Genomic DNA, 20,338 nt, shown 5'->3' with positions numbered 1-20,338 from the left:
ATTGCATGTGACTCTATGCTGCCACCTATCAGTCATTAGTTGTACTGCATGCCAAAACAAATTTTCTGAGTTCTGTACTTTTTCTGATGAAACCAATAAGAATAAATCATTTCACTATCCTAGTCCATTACTATTAAACACTGTCGTTGTTTACAGTCCGATTATAGCCATTGACATATTGGGATATAAGTGAATGACCGCATTCTAGTTTATTTCTGTGGGTACAGCGCTACCTACTGATTTCACTGCTTTGCATTTTATGATACAGAAAACTTAAAAGGAAGGTCCAGTTTTTCTTTTTTTGTTTCAATGTATCTAAAATTAGAAATTAAGCAGCTTTGCAGAGTAGATTTTCAATTAAGACGATCATTTTATGCCCACAGCTCCTATGGAGACCTATGTGTGTCCATGGTAACAGACTACAAGCAGACTGTAATCTGATCCTGGAGTCAAACTCCCTTGCATCTGTATCTTACTTCTTACTAACATACATTCAGTAAAATTGTAAGAAGTAGTGGACAAATGGAAGGGAGTATGACTGCAGGATCGGACTGAACAGCGTTTGTAGTCTGTTACCATGGAGACACATAGGTCTGCCTAGGAGCTGCAGACACAAAACAAAATTAGAAGACTATTTGCCGAGATGCTTCATTTTTAATTTTGGATGCATTGGAACAATAAAAAAAAATGGTTGCAATGGTGGACCTTCAATTTAAACCGAATGGATTTTGATGAAGAGGACCAAGGCAGCTCCAATTTATTTCTATTGGGCTAAATACGGCTCAAACAGGAAAAATTTGCAGAACTGAAATTGTTTAAATGTTGCATCATGCTCGGGCAAGAAACATGTCCGACACCGACTCTCCGCTGTACTGATTTAGCCATGATCAATCAATTACTGTACACTGGGGCTTCGCAAACTTTTTCACCGAATAATCATAAAGACTACAGGGCTTTACCAGCGGCCGACATCCATTCCAAAATTGGGACATGAAGATGTGGTGTGTGTGGATAATGTGCTGTGGCAAAATTGTTAGGTTCTACAATGACCCCCGTGTGAACCATGATGCTCCAGAGACCGCCACAGTCTTTAATACCAGTCACAGGGCCCCCAGTAATAGCCCACTATGCCCTTAGTCCGCACAATACAATGCACGATCCTGCCTCTTCTCTCTCGCAAGAAGAAAGTGACAAGTTTCCTCCTTCGCTCTTGTAACTTCCGGCTCCTGTGCCCTGGAGAAGGTCAATCTGATTGTCTGCTAGGACAGAAGGGTCATGTACTGGGGCAATGGGACTGTTCACAATTGGGGGCACTTGGGAGGCATTTTGCACCTCGGTAAGAACAGTGGGCCGCCTTAGTATGAGAAGCATTTGCTGTTTACAAATGGGACACCCATGACCGTGATAAAGTTGTACATATACGCTATGTAATAAAACTGTACCATATTTTGGGTTTGTAGGACAGTCATAGCAATGATATCAACCTTCGTATTTTCTTCATGGGGATTTTTGCTGGAGACAGTCTTGGAAAAGCAACAGCATCTTACAGGTAAGCACACTGTTCTGAATCAAGGGCGATGTGCCTAACTTAAAGGGGTTGTCTGAGGGGGTCCTCTTGTCAGGATCCTAATCTCTTGAGGAGAGTGGGTACAAAGAGCGTCTCTCACTCAGGAGGACCTGTCCTGTCCTGCATTACACAGACAACCCGTTGATTTGAATAGACACTGTGTAATGCTTAATTTCCCCTGTGGTGGCGCTGCAGGGAAATTGAACACTTACTGCCGGCTTTCTCCTCAAATAACAGCTGATCGCTGGGATCCCAGCAGGGGAACACTTTGTGATCTGCTTATTGTCAAGGGGCCTTTCTAACAAATAGGGATTGTCCAAAGCATAGAACCCCTTTAATGATGTAGTTTATAGCTTTACTGTCTGATGTGAATGTTCAAAATGTGTTAAAGAGGTTCTCCGCTTCAACCTTCTTACAGTGTGTAGGTGGGACCCTACCGTTGCTCAGAAAGCAGTTATCTTAGGTGTTTGTATGTTTTAACATACTGGTCCGGCCTTGTGCGCGGTGCGATGCATGACACAGGGATTCAAAGAACACCACAGAGCGAATCCCTGTGTCATGCTCCACCCACTCAGGCCCTGCACGAGACATAATACAGTGTATCCGTTTTTCTCAGTGTGTTCCTTTAAATAAGTTCTAATGAGATTGAATATTTTAGCTCTGCACCCGATATGGTGAATTGTCTTTTTTTTTTTTGTAACAACTGGTGGACTATGAGGAGATGTGAACCTCCAGTAGATGAGGTAGAGACTCCAACAATTAAGGGGATATTCCCATTTCAGCAAATAAATGTTATTCTTTGTATAATGAAACCTTTTCCAATATTCTTTCTTTATCAATTCCTCGTGGTTTTCAATATCTCTGCTTGCTGTCAATGGTGTACTTCTAGTGGGGAAAAAAACCTGTCCTGGTCATGTGATGGACTCACAGGTGCCCTGCTCGTTACAGTACAGTTATCATAGCCCTGTAGCTGTGTGTACATCACATGACCAGGACATGTGACTGTAAGCCGGCACTGGCTCTTAGCAGGGGTCCCCAGCAAGGGACTTCCCGCTATGATGTCTATTTGCCCTAATAGGGACAACCTCTTTAATCACCCTATCCAAGGACCAAACCCACAGAAATACCAATATGAGTATTTTTATTTACAAAAACTCACCCCAACCCAGGAGGACATATTTTGGGGTACAATCACCCCCTGCACTCCTATAAAACCTGTGGGCAGAGTATGCATTGTTGCTGATACAGTTATACCAACGATTTTCTTGTCTATCCTTGCCTATCATATGGGATAGCGTACACCCAAGTGTAAATGACTGAGCCTCGTAGAATTCCCTTTTTATATGGTCATGTTGACTCCTGATATCTTTATAATGTCCAGTAGGGGGCACATTACGCCCCATTGCCGCTACAATTACTGTGTTCTCCACATTGGATACATCTCGCGATGAGGTCTGATGGATCCGTCCCATCAAACCCCCAATGTACCGAGTGACCATGTAAAGTAATATCGGCAATTATTATGCAGTTATAAGTTCCCAGGGGGCGATCTCCCAGCACATGGAGTATGCAGGAGCCTCTGCGGACGGTAAGAACAGCATCCCCTGACCAGTCCTTTATCTGCGTACAGGCCTAGAACATGGGTATTTTTTTGCTTAATCTTCCCACTAGCAAGTGGATGAATAGAGCACTTCTATGTCCTGACATGGTCTGCTAGAGATATGTTTCAGCCACGCAGAGATGAATAGCTCTCGAAGGCATCCTAATGGTAATCTGTCCCGCGAGCCCTGCCAAGCTGGAGGCTGGACGGGTAGAGATATCGCTGGCGTGACTGTGGAATGTCGGAATGTGAGTCTTGGCAGAGCTAACCTGAGATCTTGTCTCCAGGTGGAATGACATTGGGAATATCACACACAACAAGTCTGCAATTGTACTGGAGCTGAACAGAAAGGAAGAGAGCGTCTTTTTTCACACGGTACGTGAGTAATCTCGGTTCGCCACCCTCACATTCCTGCTAAGAGATTTCTGTTTTTCACTCCTTTCATAATGAATATAGTATAACAATAGATTTATTATCCCAACTGTATGTTTACTACACATGCACTTCAAGAGTTCCCATAACTGAAAAAAATAAATAAAATAAAAATATATATATATACATATACACACACACACACACACACACACACACACTCACACTCACACAGTGATAGAATATAGATAAAAAGTGGAGTAAAAACATTGCAATACTTCTGTTGTACTAAACCTGAGTTACAGCCTGCATTATACTTCAGAGCTGTAATCACAACTCTGCTGGTTGTTATGGGAAACTGTAAACGAGCTTGTTGACAGACACTTCTTCAAGGGTAACAAACCGTTCAAACAACTTCTGACATGTCCTAGTGTCTATGAGCCTGTACACCGACTGCTTGGATTTCCAAGGTAAGCCGATCAGAGACTAAGGCGCTCACCCGAGCGCTAAGCACTTGTTTTATCGATCGGTGGGGGTCTCAGTGCTCGGACCTCCACGGTTCAAAACTTTTGACCTGTCACTACGACATTTAGTTACCTTTTTCATAGCTTTCCTTTGAGCCAGTAAGAAAGGATGGAAGACTTTAGAGGGGTTTTCTCATAATCAATATTTATCTCCTATCCACAGGATAGGTGATAAATATCTGATCGTGGGCGTCCGACCGCTGGGACCCCCACCGATCTCGTGAACGGGCTTACCTTGCTGTTCCTGTGAGCCCCATATGAATAGAGTGGTACAGCACGTGCTCGGCCATCACTCCGTTCATTTCTGTAGGGCTGCCGAAGATGGGAAACCCTTTTGGCCTATGATGATGGGTGAATGGGGGCCTATGCTGCCACGGGAGCTTTCCCAGAGCATATGATGAATGTAGGGCTCTAAGGTGATGTGAACAAGGCCTTATTCCCTGAAACCCTGTTCATAGGACCCAGGAAGAGGAGATCCATGCACAGGTTCTCACTACCTATTAAAGTAAGGGATGCAGGACACCTCGTCTGGGCCCCCTCTCTCAAGGGGCCCCATAGCAGCCGCATAGTCTACCACTATGGTACATATGCCCTGGATTGCATGGAATGGTTCACCCTCCTGTTCTCACTTTTTTGCCATTTGAGTGTTTATTTGTAAAAAATAAATTACAAAAATAAATATATCTGAACACTTTTTAGTGACCCGTGTAGCGCCTGTTCTCATTTAGTCACATGATTTGTTTTGTATCGCAAGACTCTGCAGACTGCTTGTACTATTTATTGGGGTCACTATTAATAGGGGTCATGGCTTATTCAGACGAGCATTGAAATCGTCCGTGTGACGGACGTTTTTTTTTTTTTTAACGGCCATCACGCAGCTGCATGTATCTGTATGGGGCACACGCCATGTCCTATTTTTGTCCGTTTTCACGGATCCCTCAAATGGCTGAAGTCTATGAGGGATCCGTGAAAACAGGTCCCGCACAACTGCAAATCGGCCATGAATGTTTTTCACGGCCGATTTGACACACCCTCTGAATAAGCCCTCTGCTGGCGGCGTTAATCGAGGCACTTGGTTGTCGTTATGGGTTTGTGGTCTGTCCTTCTCGGCGGGGTTTACATAGAAAATAAATTCTGCGGCAATCAAAAGTAGGCAAGCTTGAAAAACATGCACATCTGTTATGGCCGACTTGCCTGATTCGTTCAATAGCCATAGGGTATAGTGTCTGCTGTACTTTTTGGTGCAGTAACATAGTTTGGGGTCACATAGTTTGTGATTCCATTGGTGCCGTACTCACCAGTCTATGAAGACTATCCATAATCTGATAACTTGACAGGTATCCGTTCACAGCGGCTTTTTTTTTTTTCGTGCCCTTGTTTCTATCCCTCGGCTGAATGTAATTTAATAGGATTTCATTGTGTCCTTTCTGCCTCTAAATAAACGCTGCAGACGTGACGCGCATTTTGTTTTTTACGTTTCAACAGGACGACGTTGAAAACAGCAAATATATCTCCCGGCTTTTTGCTACTCGGATGAAATTCTACAAAGACCATAAAATCTGTACAGAGTAAGTGATCACTCGGATATGAAGACTGTTTCGCCATATAATACATCTTTATTTGATGAAAAGTTGACATAAGAGTCCGTAACTCCAAAGGATCTGCTAACCATTGACAATAGACATTTTTACACAGATCCTGAAAAAGGATGGGCATGCTGGGGGTTGTAGTAGTACAGTACTTGGAGAGCCGCAACTTGCAGACCACTGGCCTATAGGATGCTGCAGGGAAAAGGTTTACATTAACCGCTTCCCGACTGCCCACAGTAAATTCACGTCGGCGCTTGCTTGGCTCTGCAGCGCCAACGTGAATTCACGGTGGGTGTTAAAAGCGCGATCCGGGTGTCTCAGGGTAGCGCTGACACCCGGATCGCGATGTTAACACCCCTGCCTCTGGTACCGGAGACATGATCGGGACCTGTTAGATTCAGGTCCCGATCACGTGATCGCAGGGAAAGTTTGTTGTGACAACAAACTTTCCCGGGGACGGATTGCGGGTGCTGCAGTCGGTTATAAGGCAGAATCAGAGGCCATACAACAGCCTCCGGGTCTGCCATACACGGCAGCCTATGAGAACCAGCCGAAGGCCGCTCCTCATAAGCTTCCTGTCAGTGTGACTCTCAGCGTCACACTGACAGTTTATAATACGTTACACTACCTAAGTAGTGTAATGTATTATAGCAGCGATCAGTGCTGCAGGTCTTCAAGTAAAAAGTAAAAAAAATAAGTAATAAAAATGTTTTATAAAAGTGTAAAAACAAGTTAGAAGTTACAAAAACAAAAAATGCTTTTTTTCCTATGATAAGACTTTTATTATAGGAAAAAAATGAAAATGTTAAAGTCCCTTCTGAGCTCTGCCGTTATTCCAAACAGCAGTTTAGTACCACATATGGGGTATTGCTGTAATCGGGAGAAGTAGCTTTACAAGTTTTGGGGTGCTTTTTATTCTTTCTTCCTTGCAAATATTACATTTTTTTTATATTTTTTCTGAAAAAAAAGTTGATTTTCACTTTCACAGACAAACTCCAATAAATATAGCAAAAGACCTGTGGGGTCATGATGCTAACTATACCCCTAGATAAATTCCTTGAGGTGTGTAGTTTCCAAAACCGTGTCACTTTTGGGGGATTTCCACTGATTTGGCACTACAAGACCTCTTCAAACCTGACATGGTGCCTAAAATATATTCTAAAAAAAGGAGGCCCCAAAATCCTCTAAGTGCTCCTTTGCTTCTGAGGCCGGTGCTTCAGTCCATTACCACACTAGAGCCACATGTGGGGTGTTTCTAAGGCCTGATTCACACGAACGTCTTAAACGTCCGTGGGACGGCCGTTGAAACAGGGGCCGTCCCACGGACCTATGTAATTCAATGTGGCCGTTCACACAGCCGTTGTTTCAACGGACCCTCTGAAGGGTCCGTGTGAAAATAGGACATGTCCTATCTTTTTACGTATCACGCATCCCTCCATGGACTCCTCTAAGGGGGATGCGTGATATCGCGTCCTGTAGCGCTGAGCACGGATGCACCTCGGACGTGAAAAATGGGAGTTTTTCACGTCCGAGATGCGCAGCGCTCGTGTAAATCAGGCCTAAAAACTGCAGAATCTGGGCAATAAATATTGAGTTGCCTTTCTCGGGTAAAACCTTCTGTGTTACAGAAAAAAATGTATTACAAATTAATGTCAGCAAAAAAAAATAAATTTAGTAAATTTCCCCTCTACTTTGCTTTACTTCCTGTGAAACACCTAAAGGGTTAAGAAACTTTCTGAAGCAACTTCAGAACTGAACTGGTCCTGGTAAAAATAGCCTTTTGAAATTTTCTTGAAAATGTGAGAAATTGCTGCTAAAGTTCTAAGCCTTGTGACGTCCTAGAAAGATAAAATAATGTTCAAAAAACGATGCAAATATAAAGTAGACATATGTAGTATGTGAAATAATGAATTATTTTGTGTGGTATTACGATCTGTTTTACAAGAAGATACATTTAAAATGAGAAAAATCATAATTTTTGCAAATTTTCTTTACATTTTGGTGTTTTTCACAAATAAGCAATGAATTTATTGACCACATTTTTCCACTAACATAAAGTACAATATGTCATGAGAAATCAATCTCAGAATCGCTTGGATAGGCAAAAGCATTCCGGAGTTATTACCACATAAAATGACACATGTCAGATTTGAAAAAATGGGGCTGGTCCTGAAGGCCAAAATGAGCTCGGTCCTGAAAGGGTTAAAAAGGGGTTATCCAAGATTAGAAAAACATGGCTGCTTCCTTCCAACTACAACGCCACTCTTGTCCACAGGTTGTGTCTGGTATTGCAGTCAGTCTCATTCGCTTCAATGAAGCCACCATGTTTTTGTAATCCTGAGCAGATGTCCTAATAAAGTGAAGTCAGTGCACCCATTGAACGGTCCCCTGAGCTCTCCTTCAAGAAAGGGGGTCGTAGGAAAGCCTGTGATGTGTCCTAATCGCTGCTTTACACTTGGATATTCAGCCTCTTCCTCCCATGTCACACTAACTAGAGTTCCGGAAGCTGAGATATGGAGAGCTGTTTGATAGGGTCCTCACACTATACAGTTGTCCGCGTGCATAAGGAGGGAGCGCTGGGGCTATAGGTAGCCTATCAGTACCTTTGGTACCCCTAGCCTAAAATTATTGACTCCGTACCACACTGACCTGCTATTTTGATTAGTCAGTGAAAAAAATAAATAAATTGGTGACCACATTGCTTCTTCCACGACACAGGGACAGAAGTTCGCCAGTACGAGGACCCCATCAAACAACTCCCCATATCCCAGCTTCCTGAACCCCTGTGTGTGCGCGCGACAGGGTCAGATGGAAATATTGGGGTTGATTTTATTGTAACATGTCATTTTCTTATGTTAAACAGAACACACAATACTCCGCCAGCCGTTCGACGACATTCCACTTGGGGAAGATCCTCCATGGTACGTGTCTACATAAAGGAGAACTCCAACTTGATGTAGAATGAGGTTCTCATATGGAAACTTATCAGTAGAGCTTTTTTCCCCACCTGCATTGCAGTTATAAGCAAGGTGTTTGCTTGCATGCCCCTGTCTAACACAAACCTTACCTACTTAATAAAATTGAATGACTTGAGTCGTCTTGACTAACAATCGCTCCAAATCACTGCTGGAGTGGTTTCGATTAAAGGGGTTCAGCAAATTAATGTTATTTTTTGCATAATTAAAAGTTATATAATTTTCCAATAAACTTTCTGTATTAATTCCTCACTGTTTTCAAGATCTCTGCTTGTTGTTATTCAGTTGGTAACTTCGTTGTTTATTTCCAGTGGATACAATTCTGTCCATGGTCATGTGATGGACACTCAGGTGCATGGCTCGTTACAGTATGTGTATCAGAGCTGTGTCTTCTAATGATCCCAGCACCTATGTCCCATCACATGACAATGTAACGATCCCAGCACCTATGTCCCATCACATGACAATGTAACGATCCCAGCACCTATGTGTCCATCACATGACCATGTGACGATCCCAGCACCTCTGGCCATCGCATGAAGATGTAAGAGCCGTGCACCTGTGTGACCATCACATGACCATGGACAGAATCTTGAAAACTGTGAGGAATTAATACAGAAAGTATATTAGAAAATTGTATCACTTTTAATTGTACAAAAAATAAATTTTTCATTTGCTAAAAGTGGACAACCCCTTTACATGCATTTTTTTTTGTATAACCTGTTTGGGACCATAGCTTTTTGGGGTGATATAAATGTAAACCTCTGATAACTCAATAGCTTTGGAGAAGCTTACTGGATAGAGCGATAGTTTCCATCTTTTGGGGTAAATCGTGACATCATTAAAGGGGTATTCCCAACTCATACATTTATGGCATATCCACAGGAGACCCGCACCTATGTGAAGACCTGGGGGTCCATGCGCGACCACCTCTCCATGCATTCTCTGCCTGGATGCGTCTGGTGGCCACCTCACCAGGCAGGTCAGGGGAACTCCCGTTCTCCACATGTGTGGGTCTGACCTCTGGGACCCGCACCAATCACACATTCATGGCATATACTGTGTGAGTTGGGTGTACCCCTTTTAAGGAGCAGTCATACTTCAGGCTAGGGTCTTGAAACGTATGGAAGATCTAATTACAGTAACTTAAGTGATAGAGAGCGCCCGTAGACTGCACGGAATAAAATTACTTGCAAAACAGGAGAATTTTAAGCTAATTAAATGTTTGTTTTCCTCCTTTTTTTTTTTTACGTAACCAGTCAAGGCCACAGTCCTCTGTATTACCGCCGAGGCTTATGCAGGGTAATGATGCTTTCAGATCTGAAGGTAGGTTCGGTCTCACTATTTAGTTTTTGGAGATACACCACCATGGATATTCACATTTTGACATTCTAAAGGGGGGTTCTCACCAAGTATGGGTTGTCTAGTGGTTTATCTTTAGTTTGGCACCTGACGGATGCTCTAATATAAAGAGGCTTCACACTCACTTTAAATAGTTTTTTACATCTGGACAACCGCTCTCCATTTGCCCTATAGGGTGTCATAGCGGGGGAGGGTTTCTGTTTAGGACCCCCATCTATGAGTCAGCTGCTGCTGCAAAAAAATCTCTCCCGCTCTGTCACCATCTGTCATGAATTAGATGTTCGCCAGTCATTTGGCTGCTGCAGGGGACATGGAAGTGGCTGCTTTCTCTTGGGGGGTGGAGGGGGGGGGGGTTACAGTTAAATGCTGGGGGTTAGAGAACCGGGCCAGTGATGATCAGTCAACCTTCCAAGAAGTGGTTGTCTTTATAAAATGTATATATTTGTCACTTCATAATGAAAATCTTAAGTGTGGGATGTCTCAGTGTTTACAATGCTGAGCAGCTGAATGGGGGTGGGACTACAGTGTTATTGATATCTTTGGTCAGGGTTATTGATCTAATATGGCACCAAAAAATATCAAGTATATACAGATAAATGGGTGAAGGATATAGGTAAACTGTTTTGGATCTTTTTCTGGATCTTTAAATTATTAATTGTAAAAATATTTTTGTTTTTTAGACAGCATCTTTCACATGGGCGAGGACACATTTAACTTCAGATCCCAGAACAGCTTAGACAGATATATTGATTATAATATCCTGAACGGTACCATGCTGAATGGTAGCGTATCAAGTGCTCAAAGTATGAATTCTCTGAACCATTCTCAAAACTTCATCCAGGCTTCTCCCATGTCCTCTAACCTCAGCATCACTGGCAATGACATCATGAGGTCGGATTATATTCCTAAATGTCGACATAGCGCTATCATTGTACCTTCCTACCGGCAGACGCCGGACTATGAGACCGTAATAAGACAAAGGAACAGAAGCGTTCACCCCCTGGACAGCCAGAGTCAGTCTTTACGAAACCTCAATATTGGGAATACACATGCCTACAGGCATCGGGAGAACCTGGTGTACAGTCAACCTGAAATTCAGGACCGGCATACATACATGATGTCTCAGTCTCCTTATGCTACCCAGTCTCATTTTGGTAACATGACCGTCAACCCGCCTGAGCAAATGCCATCCGGCCAGGCAACTACAAACCCCGCTAATAGAAAATCAATTTCCCATACCGTCAGTACTCCAGAGTTGGCCAACGTGCCACCACAGACTTTTAGTGCCGCACACATGTTTAGGAATTTCTTGTCTAGGCCTCCACCTCCTTACCCACCACCCCGACCTGCCAGTAGCACTCCGGACCTGGCAAGTCATAGACATAAACGTGTAAGCAGTAGTAGCCCTGATCTAGTAGCCAGAAAAGTTCAACAGTCCGTGAAAACTTTCCAAGAAGATAGTGCTCCGGTCATTCGTCAATCTCTTCAGGAGGTCAGTGAGCCACTGAAACCCCATAAACATCATCCGGTTATCAACAAGCGGCACAGTTTTGAAGTTATGAGCCACATGGTCCGTGGGATGGAAGCGATGGCCTTAAAGTCATTAGCTGCTCCTTTGCCGCGGAGGAATACATTAAGAGAACAGATGCCCACTGAGGAATCCATGCAGAAGGCTCATGAGGTCCAGCAGCTTCCAATGTACCACCATAAGAAGACTATTTCAGATGCCACCATGCTGATCCACAGTAGTGAGAGTGAGGAGGAGGAAGAGTCCCACAAACCTGTGCCTCACGCTTCATTTATTCAGGGGGTACCCTATAGTGCCCAGCTGCAGGCTGCATTGGCTCGCATACCAAATAAGCCACCACCAGAATATCCGGGCCCAAGAAAAAGTGTCAGCAATGGAGCCTTAAGGCACGATCCATCCTGCATATCTACTGCCATAGCGAGAGCCAAGGCCATGAGTTCTCGGCCATCCCAGACTCTTTGCATGTCAAGAAATGACCCAACGCCTATAAATGGAACCTCCTTAGGGCCTTCAATCTCAGAACCTGATCTCACCAGTGTAAAAGAAAGGGTCAAAAAGGAACCGGTGAAGGAAAGACCAGTGTCGGAGATGTTTTCTACTGAGGATGCTATTGTTGAGCGAGAAATCTTAATGAGGGTGAGTGCAAATGTATATACATTAATACGCCAGTTAGAATGATTGAATGCAGCTAAACCCAGAATTTCTATAGGGTCACAATTGTTTGTTTGCTCAAATTACTTTAGAGCAAAAGTCAGGAACTGTGGAGAATTCTTAAAAATCAGTGCCAGGATGTATTAAACCTATGGCTGTACATAAATGAATAGCTGACTTATTGAATACAACAAAACGGGGCATGCCCGACGTTTACCGCCCGACGGAGACCAAGAGCTGCAATACCAGATAGACCCTATCGAAAGGCATGGTGCTGTTTAAAAAAAAAACGTGTTTTTTTTTCTCAACGTGAATAACACTATTTAAAATTCCCTATCCTAATGATTTTTTGCTGGTTCCTGACTTTTGACTCTCCTTGTATTCGCCTCTGATTGACCTTAAGTGAACGTAATCCGAGCACCCAACAATCCTGAAGCCAGTCAATGCACTTTATATGAAAAGCGTGTTCATACCGGTCAGGAGAATGCAATAAATGTGTCAGTTTTAGTTGACGTTCTACGTGTACTTTAATCGTGAGCGGCCGCTTTCTTTCGGTGCGGTGTTGTTGGTTTTAAGATTAAAAACATTCCAATATTTGCTGGCACAATTGACAAAGATGAAAACGTGTCTTTTCTTGCCAAAAGAATTTACAAAAGCAGGAGATGGCAGCGCTGGAGGCTCAGAAGAGACCCTTGATGTTGGCTGCGTTGAATGGGCTCTCTGTTTCCAGAATTCCTGTGCCTGAGGACAGGCAGGATGACACTCTGATAGTGCCAATGGACGAGAGGGTAAGACTTTCACTTCTGCATTGCTTATTTCATTGAATACGTAAAGTTTGTGTGATTTGAATTTCCTGTTTTTTGCCTATTTCATTATTATTGGGTTCTCCATCTAGTGAGAAATAAAGACCAGGTTTATTCCCGGTCAGGTCAAGCCTCAAAGTCACTTTTCTGCCCTCCGTTTTGAGCCAGAGATTAATCTGAGATAGACTAGTCGCTAGGGATATGTGCTGTCTCACAAGCGTAAATAACAAGCTGTAGTTAGCCAGTATATCGATAGCAAGTCTGTCGGGCGGGTCTCAAAGCTGGATTGACACTGCTGACTGCAGAGAATGGGAAAAAATAGCCTGGCAGCAGTACAGCCATATTATTCCCCACCTCAGGCGGCACTATTATTTAGATTTTTCTGTGGAGAACTTTTTTAAAGAGGATCTATCGCTAGTTTATTAATGCCCTATCTCCTAGGCGCTATGATGCTGATAACTACAGTGCAAATTGTGTTTTAAAACGTTTATTATTTGCAAAGTTATGAGCTTTCTTCTAAATATGCTAATTTGACTATACTTGCCAAATGGGAGGTTACTCTTTCTTATCTCTCTGGGCGGTGTAATGTTTTCTGTATGATGCTGTCCAATCAGTACCATACAGTTGATCATATACTATACAGCTTCCATTCCCGACTGTGTTTTCTACTGGTGATACTTCTGGATGTTTCACAGCTAGAACCGCTGTTCTAGGTGGTCCACAGCCGGAGATATGGCTATTTTAATTTATCCCCCTCCCTCCAGCCTCAGTCTCTCACACTGTGTGAAGCAGCTTCATGCTGATTGGACAGTGTCGGAGGCTGTGACGTGGCTCCGCCTCAGGAGAATCGCTGCGGTTACCTCCTACTTGTCTAGTATAGATTCACTTTCATATTTAGAAAAAAAGATCATAACTTTTAAAATAATAAACTTTTTGGGACACCGTTTTCACTGGATTATCAGTGTGACCGCGCCTATTAGATTAGCTAGGAATTGGGCATTACTAAACTAGTGACAGATTCTCTTCAAAGGGTTCCCCGGGACTATACCATTAGGATAGGCCATCAATGTTATCGTCCCAGAGTGCCCCTTTAAATTCACCACGCCGGTATTTTCACATCAATGGGGTTACCAGGTTTTGACAATCCTAGTTCATCACAGGCTTCCCAACAATGGGCTGAATCCCTCTTACCCTATTGCTGTGGAAGCTACTGGTAGGTCATTTTCCCCGTAAGATACACCTAAATGCAAACTAGAGTACCTGCAGTCAAATTAGCTTAGTGGCCTGGTTACTGATGTCATGTACTGCCTCAGGAGGGGCTTTCACTAACAACTCGATTTTCTTAGGATATTACCCGGTAAACATCCTTTTTTGTCAAGTTTCTTCGTTATATTTGTTACTGGAAAACCTGGGTGACAGCCAATATGGCCACCATTGTATTCCCAAGCTGACATATCACCAATCGGCTATTTTTGTGTGCAGTGTAAGACGTTACGTAGGAAGCTGGACGAAGGGATGGTGTTCACAGAATATGAGCAAATTCCAAAGAGAAAGGCGGATGGAGTTTTTACCACAGCAACTTTACCAGAGAACATGGAGCGCAATCGTGTCCGTGAGGATATTCCCTATGAAGAGAATCGGGTTGAGCTTGTGCCCACCAAAGAGAACCCATCTGGTTACATCAATGCGTCTCACGTTAAGGTGATTTACGGGCTCATTGGTTTATGCTGTTATTTCAGATACCTGGACCCCTCTCTGATCAGCTGTTACGGCTGCCTCCGGGCGGCGGAAGCTATGCAGGGGTCGGTGCCGGAACCAGATGGCTCTGGTCACTGTATAGCGACCGTGCTGGGCTACTGCAGCTCTGCTTCCATTCATTTGAATAGGAGCAGAGCTGCAGCACGGCCGCTATACGGTGTAGGGAGCCATCTGCTTCCGGCACCGACCCCTGCATAGCTTCCGACGGCCGCTGGAACAGCTGATCAGTGCAGGGTTCAGGTGTCGGACCCCCACCGATAATATACTGATAACCTATCCGGTCGATTAGGTCATCAGTATAAAAACCAGCACCCAAACTGGACAACCCCCTCTAAATAGGTTGTCCGCATTGGTCAATCCCTTTTTGTTAGAAGGGACACCTGAGCATAAGCTGATCACAGGGTGTCCTACCGCTGGGACCCCCAGCGATCAGCTGTAATATGTGAGGGCTCCTGATAATGTTCAATTTCCCTGAAACGCCACCACTGGTCATTGAAAGCATTACGCGGTGCCCATTGAAATGAATGGGCTGTTCATGTAATGCAGGGACATACGGAGTCCTCCAGACCGAAAGATGATCTTAGAAGCTGCTCTCCACGCCGGCTAATATATAGGGGGCTCAGCGCCGGACCCCCTGTATGAACTTCGAGTTCCTTAATAGGGTATTTAAAATGGATTTTCTAGACCAAACTTCTTCAAAGACCAGTGGATCCTAGCGTTTTCGTAGTTTATTAGTGTTTTGATGGGTTTGCTGATCTTTAACTCCTTGTGTTATACAGGTGGTTGCGGGTGACAAAGAATGGCATTATATAGCAACCCAGGGCCCCTTGCCTCACACATTTCCTGACTTCTGGCAGATGGTATGGGAACAGGGCATAAATGTGATCGCCATGGTGATGGCCGATGAGGTATGTATATTAATGAACCATCCTATTGTTTAGCTCTTCTTTTGCACTCTGCAGACTTGCGGCATGTGTAGCGTTCGTAGCCCACGTTACCCAATGACATGATTTCTTCGTAGATCCTAGGTTTAATGGTTACACCGCCAAGAAGCCAGTCTGAGCACAACGTCACCTAGCGATCATCCCTACCATCCTTATAGTCCAAAGTGGTACATGATAAACTCCGTATCTAACTTTGTTGCTTAGATACACCCTCCAGTGTGTCGAGAAAATATTTGCAGGTTATGTTAGTGTATGCATTACATTGATCTATCTGGACAAAAGTATGTGGACACTTGACCATCACATCTATATGAGCTTGTTGGACAACCCATTCCAAAACCATCAGCGTTGATATGGAGTTGGCCCCTTATTTGACTATAACCACTCCACTCTTCAGGGAAGACTTTCTACAAGATTTTGTAGTGTGTCTGTGGGAATTTTTGCCCATTCATCCAGAAGAACATTTGTGACGTCGCAATTAACGTTTCAATTCATCTCAAAGTTGTCAGGACTCGTGGTTCTCCACACCAAACTCCTCACCCCATGTCTTTAGGGACCTTGCTTTGTGCACTGGGGCACAGTCCTGCTGGAAAAGGACAGAGAGTAATTGTTACCACAAAGTTGGGAGCTACAATTGTGTAAAATATCTTTGTATGTTGTAGTATTATCATTACCCTTCACTGTAAATAAGGGCCAAATGCTGAAAAACAGCCCCAGACAATTATCCCTCCTCCACCAACATGTTACAGTAGGCATTCTGGTAGGTGGCATCTACCAAACCCAGATTCCTCCATCCAACTGCCAGATAGTGAGACGTGATTGATCACTCCAGAGTCCAATGGTGACATGCTTTACACTACTCCAGCTGACGCTTGGCATTGTGTATGGTGAACGGCTTGAGTGCAGCGACCACAAACTGACTTGCGGCAAATGTGGCATCCAATGGTAGTAGCATGTTTGAATCACTGGTAATCTCCAACCAAAGGCGTAGCTAGGGGTTTAGCACGGGGGCCCCCCCACACAGTATAATGACCCCTTAGTGTGCTCCACATAGTATAATGCCCCTACAGCTGCCCCACATAGCATAATTACCTCTTTGTGGCCCCCACATAGTATAATGACCACTTAGTGGCCCCCACACAGTATAATGACCCCTTAGTGGCCTTCACATAGTATAATGCCCCTATAGCTGCCCCCACACAGGATAATGCCCCTATTGTTGCCCCCACACAGAATAATGCTCCCATAGCTGCCCCACATAGTATAATGACCCCTTCGTGGCCCCTACACAGTATAATGCCCTTATAGCTGCCCACACAGTATACTGCTCCTATAGTGCCTCCCCGCGCAGTATAATGCCCCTATAGCTGCCCCCACATAGTATAATGCCCTATATCTGCCCCCACACAGTATAATGCCCGTATAGTGCCTTTCACACAGTATAATGCCCCATACAGTATAATGCCCCCATAGCTGCCCCTCATACAGTATAATGCCCCAATAGCTGCCCCTCATACAGTATAATGCCCCCATAGCTGCCCAAATAGAGTAAACTTCCCTATTTCGGCCTCTCCCATACCCAGTGTAATGCCCCCTTAGCTGCCACCACACAGTATAGTGCCTAATAAAAAATAATAAAATACATATTTACCTATCCCCGTTCCCACGACGAGTGGAGATCTCTGCTCCTCCGCTCTGTGCAACGCGTGGCTCTGCGCAGACAGGCGCGATGACGTCACTACATCGCGCCTGTCTGCCTCGAACCACTCACAGCTAGAGCTGGAATTACATAGTGAATGCTGGAGCAAGGAGCCGTTGACTCCTTGCTCCAGCATTGAATTTAACTACCTAGGTCCTGAGGATGCAGATACAGCTGAAACCGGGACACACCGCCGCTGGGGGACCAGCCCTGGGCACCACCATCTCGGTGGGCCCGGAGCCATTGACCCCCCCACCTCCCGCTAGTTACGCTACTGTCTCCAACACAACACTCACAATAGGGAAATAAAATTTATTTTCTTATGGATATCCTGGTCATCTCTCTACCAATGGTTGTAGTCACCAACTTGTTTGCACAATTTTTTAAAATTTAACCCCCAAAAAAATAATATTCCCTTTATTTTCTTGCCCATCTTTCCCCAAAATCCCCCTAATTTCCACAACCCCTCATCTTCCACAGAACTAGAATGAATGTATTAATGTTATGCATAGAAGTATTATCTACATACGACCTCTCATGTGTCACTGTAATATGAAGCATGTGTTTCCGGTGATACATTAGTCCTCGCCGCTTTTGATAGATTCCCTGTGGATGCTTTTGTGGAGCTTCCAAATGCAACAATTATATCTCCGTATATGCCTGATACATTGTTTGGCCATGTGGATGTGTGTCACGTTGATGGCTGTGGGACTGCCGTCCGCATATTACAGAAATCTTATCGGCTCCCACAACGGCAGAGATCGCTGCTATTCTTCATGACCACGCGTTTCATGTGATGCCAAGGAAAACACGGCTGTTTCCAGTGCAAGCTGCGTTCTGAGCTTTGTGTATCCGCATCAGTCTATAGTATCAGTCACCTGCGGATTCTTCTATTCAACAATGGGATCATTTTCCAAATAATATTTTTTTTATCTTAAAGGGAACCCATCACCAGAACAGACAACTTAGAGACGCACTAATAATTCATGGATGCAATTACAAATGTGTCCATCCTTACATTTTTTCTTATCTCAACATATCGTGAGATGTGTGGCGCGAGATGACCAGCTTTAAAATAAAAAAACAAAAAAACTTTATTTTGCGATACTCTATCACGAGCTGTCAATGCTATATGTGTCTCTGTGAAGCCACCCAGTGGTTGTGATCTCGATTGCAGCCTGTCAAGGGTTTCACTACCATATCACGATATTGTATTGAATTGGTTTCATGAGAAATTGGATTCCGTAACCAAATTCAAGAAAAAGTAAGGGTGGACACCTCTGTATGTTCGCTAAACAATCAGGATGCTTGGGTGGGTACAAATCCGCCCACTAGAGCGGTAATAGGATATTTTACTGATGCCATAATATAAGGGGAGCGAGTATTGGTCAAAAGGGACACATTTAGACTTGGTTCTTCACGGTGACTTTTGATTGCCCGTGAATCGTGGCAAAATCACGCCCTGACTGGGACTCGTGTGCAACCTCGTTGTTTCTGTATGGATAAAAAGAAGTGGAACTACTGCAAGAATTACAGAAATGGTGAGAATTCTTGCAATCGTCACAAGACATTTTCCTTCATTGGTTAACATTGAGGTTGGGGCAATGTCACAATTTGCGGCCAACTAAACAACCCAGTTGTTCAGGATTAGAAATAAAAACTTCTTTCTTCTAAAAATAGCGCCACACCTGTCCATAGGTTGTTTCTAGTATAACAGCTTGGCTCCATTACAGTGAATGCGGCTGAGCTGCAATACCACACACAACCTGTGGACAGGTGTGGCACTATTTTTTGGAAGAAATCCGCTTTTTATTTCTAATCCTTTAATCTTTCTTATGGTGTTACTGTTCTCTGAGCAAAAAAATATAAATATATGTAAAGATCCTATTAATGTGAATGTAAGGTATGGATTTCATCGGGAATATCTGCAAGAGTCCTGCCGTATGTGAACATGGCCTGAGATGGCCCCACTTTTTTTTTTACCATGGAGACGATTGTGCATTTGAAATACATAACTCAATCTTGAGACTGCACATAATAGCTAACTAAATATATATATATATATATACACACACACACACACACACTACCGTTCAAAAGTTTGGGGTCACCCAGACAATTTTGTGTTTTCCATGAAAACTCACACTTATATTTATCAAATGAGTTGCAAAATGACTAGAAAATATAGTCAAGACATTGACAAGGTTAGAAATAATGATTTTTATTTGAAATAATAATTTTCTCCTTCAAACTTTGCTTTGGTCTTGGAATGCTCCATTTGCAGCAATTCCAGCATTGCAGACCTTTGATTCTAGCTGTTAATTTGCTGAGGTAATCGGGAGAAATTTCACCCCATGCTTCCAGAAGGCCCTCCCACAAGTTGGATTGGCTTGATGGGCACTTCTTGCGTACCATACGGTCAAGCTGCTCCCACAACAGCTCTATGGGGTTGAGATCTGGTGACGGCGCTGGCCACTCCATTACAGATAGAATACCAGATGCCGGCTTCTTCCCTAAATAGTTCTTGCATAATTTGGAGGTTTGCTTTGGGTCATTGTCCTGTTGTAGGATGAAATTGGCTCCAATCAAGCGCTGTCCACAGGGTATGGCACGGCGTTGCAATATGGAGTGATAGCCTTCCTTATTCAAAATCCCTTTTACCTTGTACAAATCTCCCAATTTACCAGCACCAAAGCAACCCCAGACCATCACATTACCTCCACCATGCTTGACAAATGGCGTCAGGCACTCTTCCAGCATCTTTTCAGTTGTTCTGCGTCTCACAAATGTTCTTCTGTGTGATCCAAACACCTCAAACTTCGATTCGTCTGTCCATAACACTTTTTTCCAATCTTCCTCTGTCCAATGTCTGTGTGCTTTTGCCCATATTAATCTTTTCCTTTTATTAGCCAGTCTCAGATATGGCTTTTTCTTTGCCACTCTGCCCTGAAGGCCAGCATCCCGGA

The 20,338-nt window shown here is 43.8% G+C and overlaps 1 protein-coding gene across 2 annotated transcripts in view; it reads left to right on the top strand.

The window, feature by feature from the left end:
* PTPN14 (protein tyrosine phosphatase non-receptor type 14) overlaps window positions 1–20,338 on the top strand; it is an 87,517-nt gene that overhangs the window by 63,086 nt on the left and 4,093 nt on the right. For both annotated transcript variants that reach the window (XM_075863330.1, XM_075863329.1), the window contains exons 8-16: window positions 1,461–1,549; window positions 3,455–3,542; window positions 5,549–5,631; window positions 8,516–8,573; window positions 9,887–9,953; window positions 10,670–12,153; window positions 12,813–12,956; window positions 14,454–14,672; window positions 15,509–15,637. In XM_075863330.1, coding sequence (XP_075719445.1) covers window positions 1,461–1,549; window positions 3,455–3,542; window positions 5,549–5,631; window positions 8,516–8,573; window positions 9,887–9,953; window positions 10,670–12,153; window positions 12,813–12,956; window positions 14,454–14,672; window positions 15,509–15,637 — 2,361 coding nt within the window. The remainder of the gene's footprint in view (window positions 1–1,460; window positions 1,550–3,454; window positions 3,543–5,548; window positions 5,632–8,515; window positions 8,574–9,886; window positions 9,954–10,669; window positions 12,154–12,812; window positions 12,957–14,453; window positions 14,673–15,508; window positions 15,638–20,338) is intronic.

The sequence above is a fragment of the Rhinoderma darwinii genome, chromosome 4 (genome assembly GCF_050947455.1).
Source record: "Rhinoderma darwinii isolate aRhiDar2 chromosome 4, aRhiDar2.hap1, whole genome shotgun sequence".
Classification (NCBI taxonomy): domain Eukaryota; kingdom Metazoa; phylum Chordata; class Amphibia; order Anura; family Rhinodermatidae; genus Rhinoderma; species Rhinoderma darwinii.
This window is presented reverse-complemented; position numbering and strand designations above follow the sequence as displayed.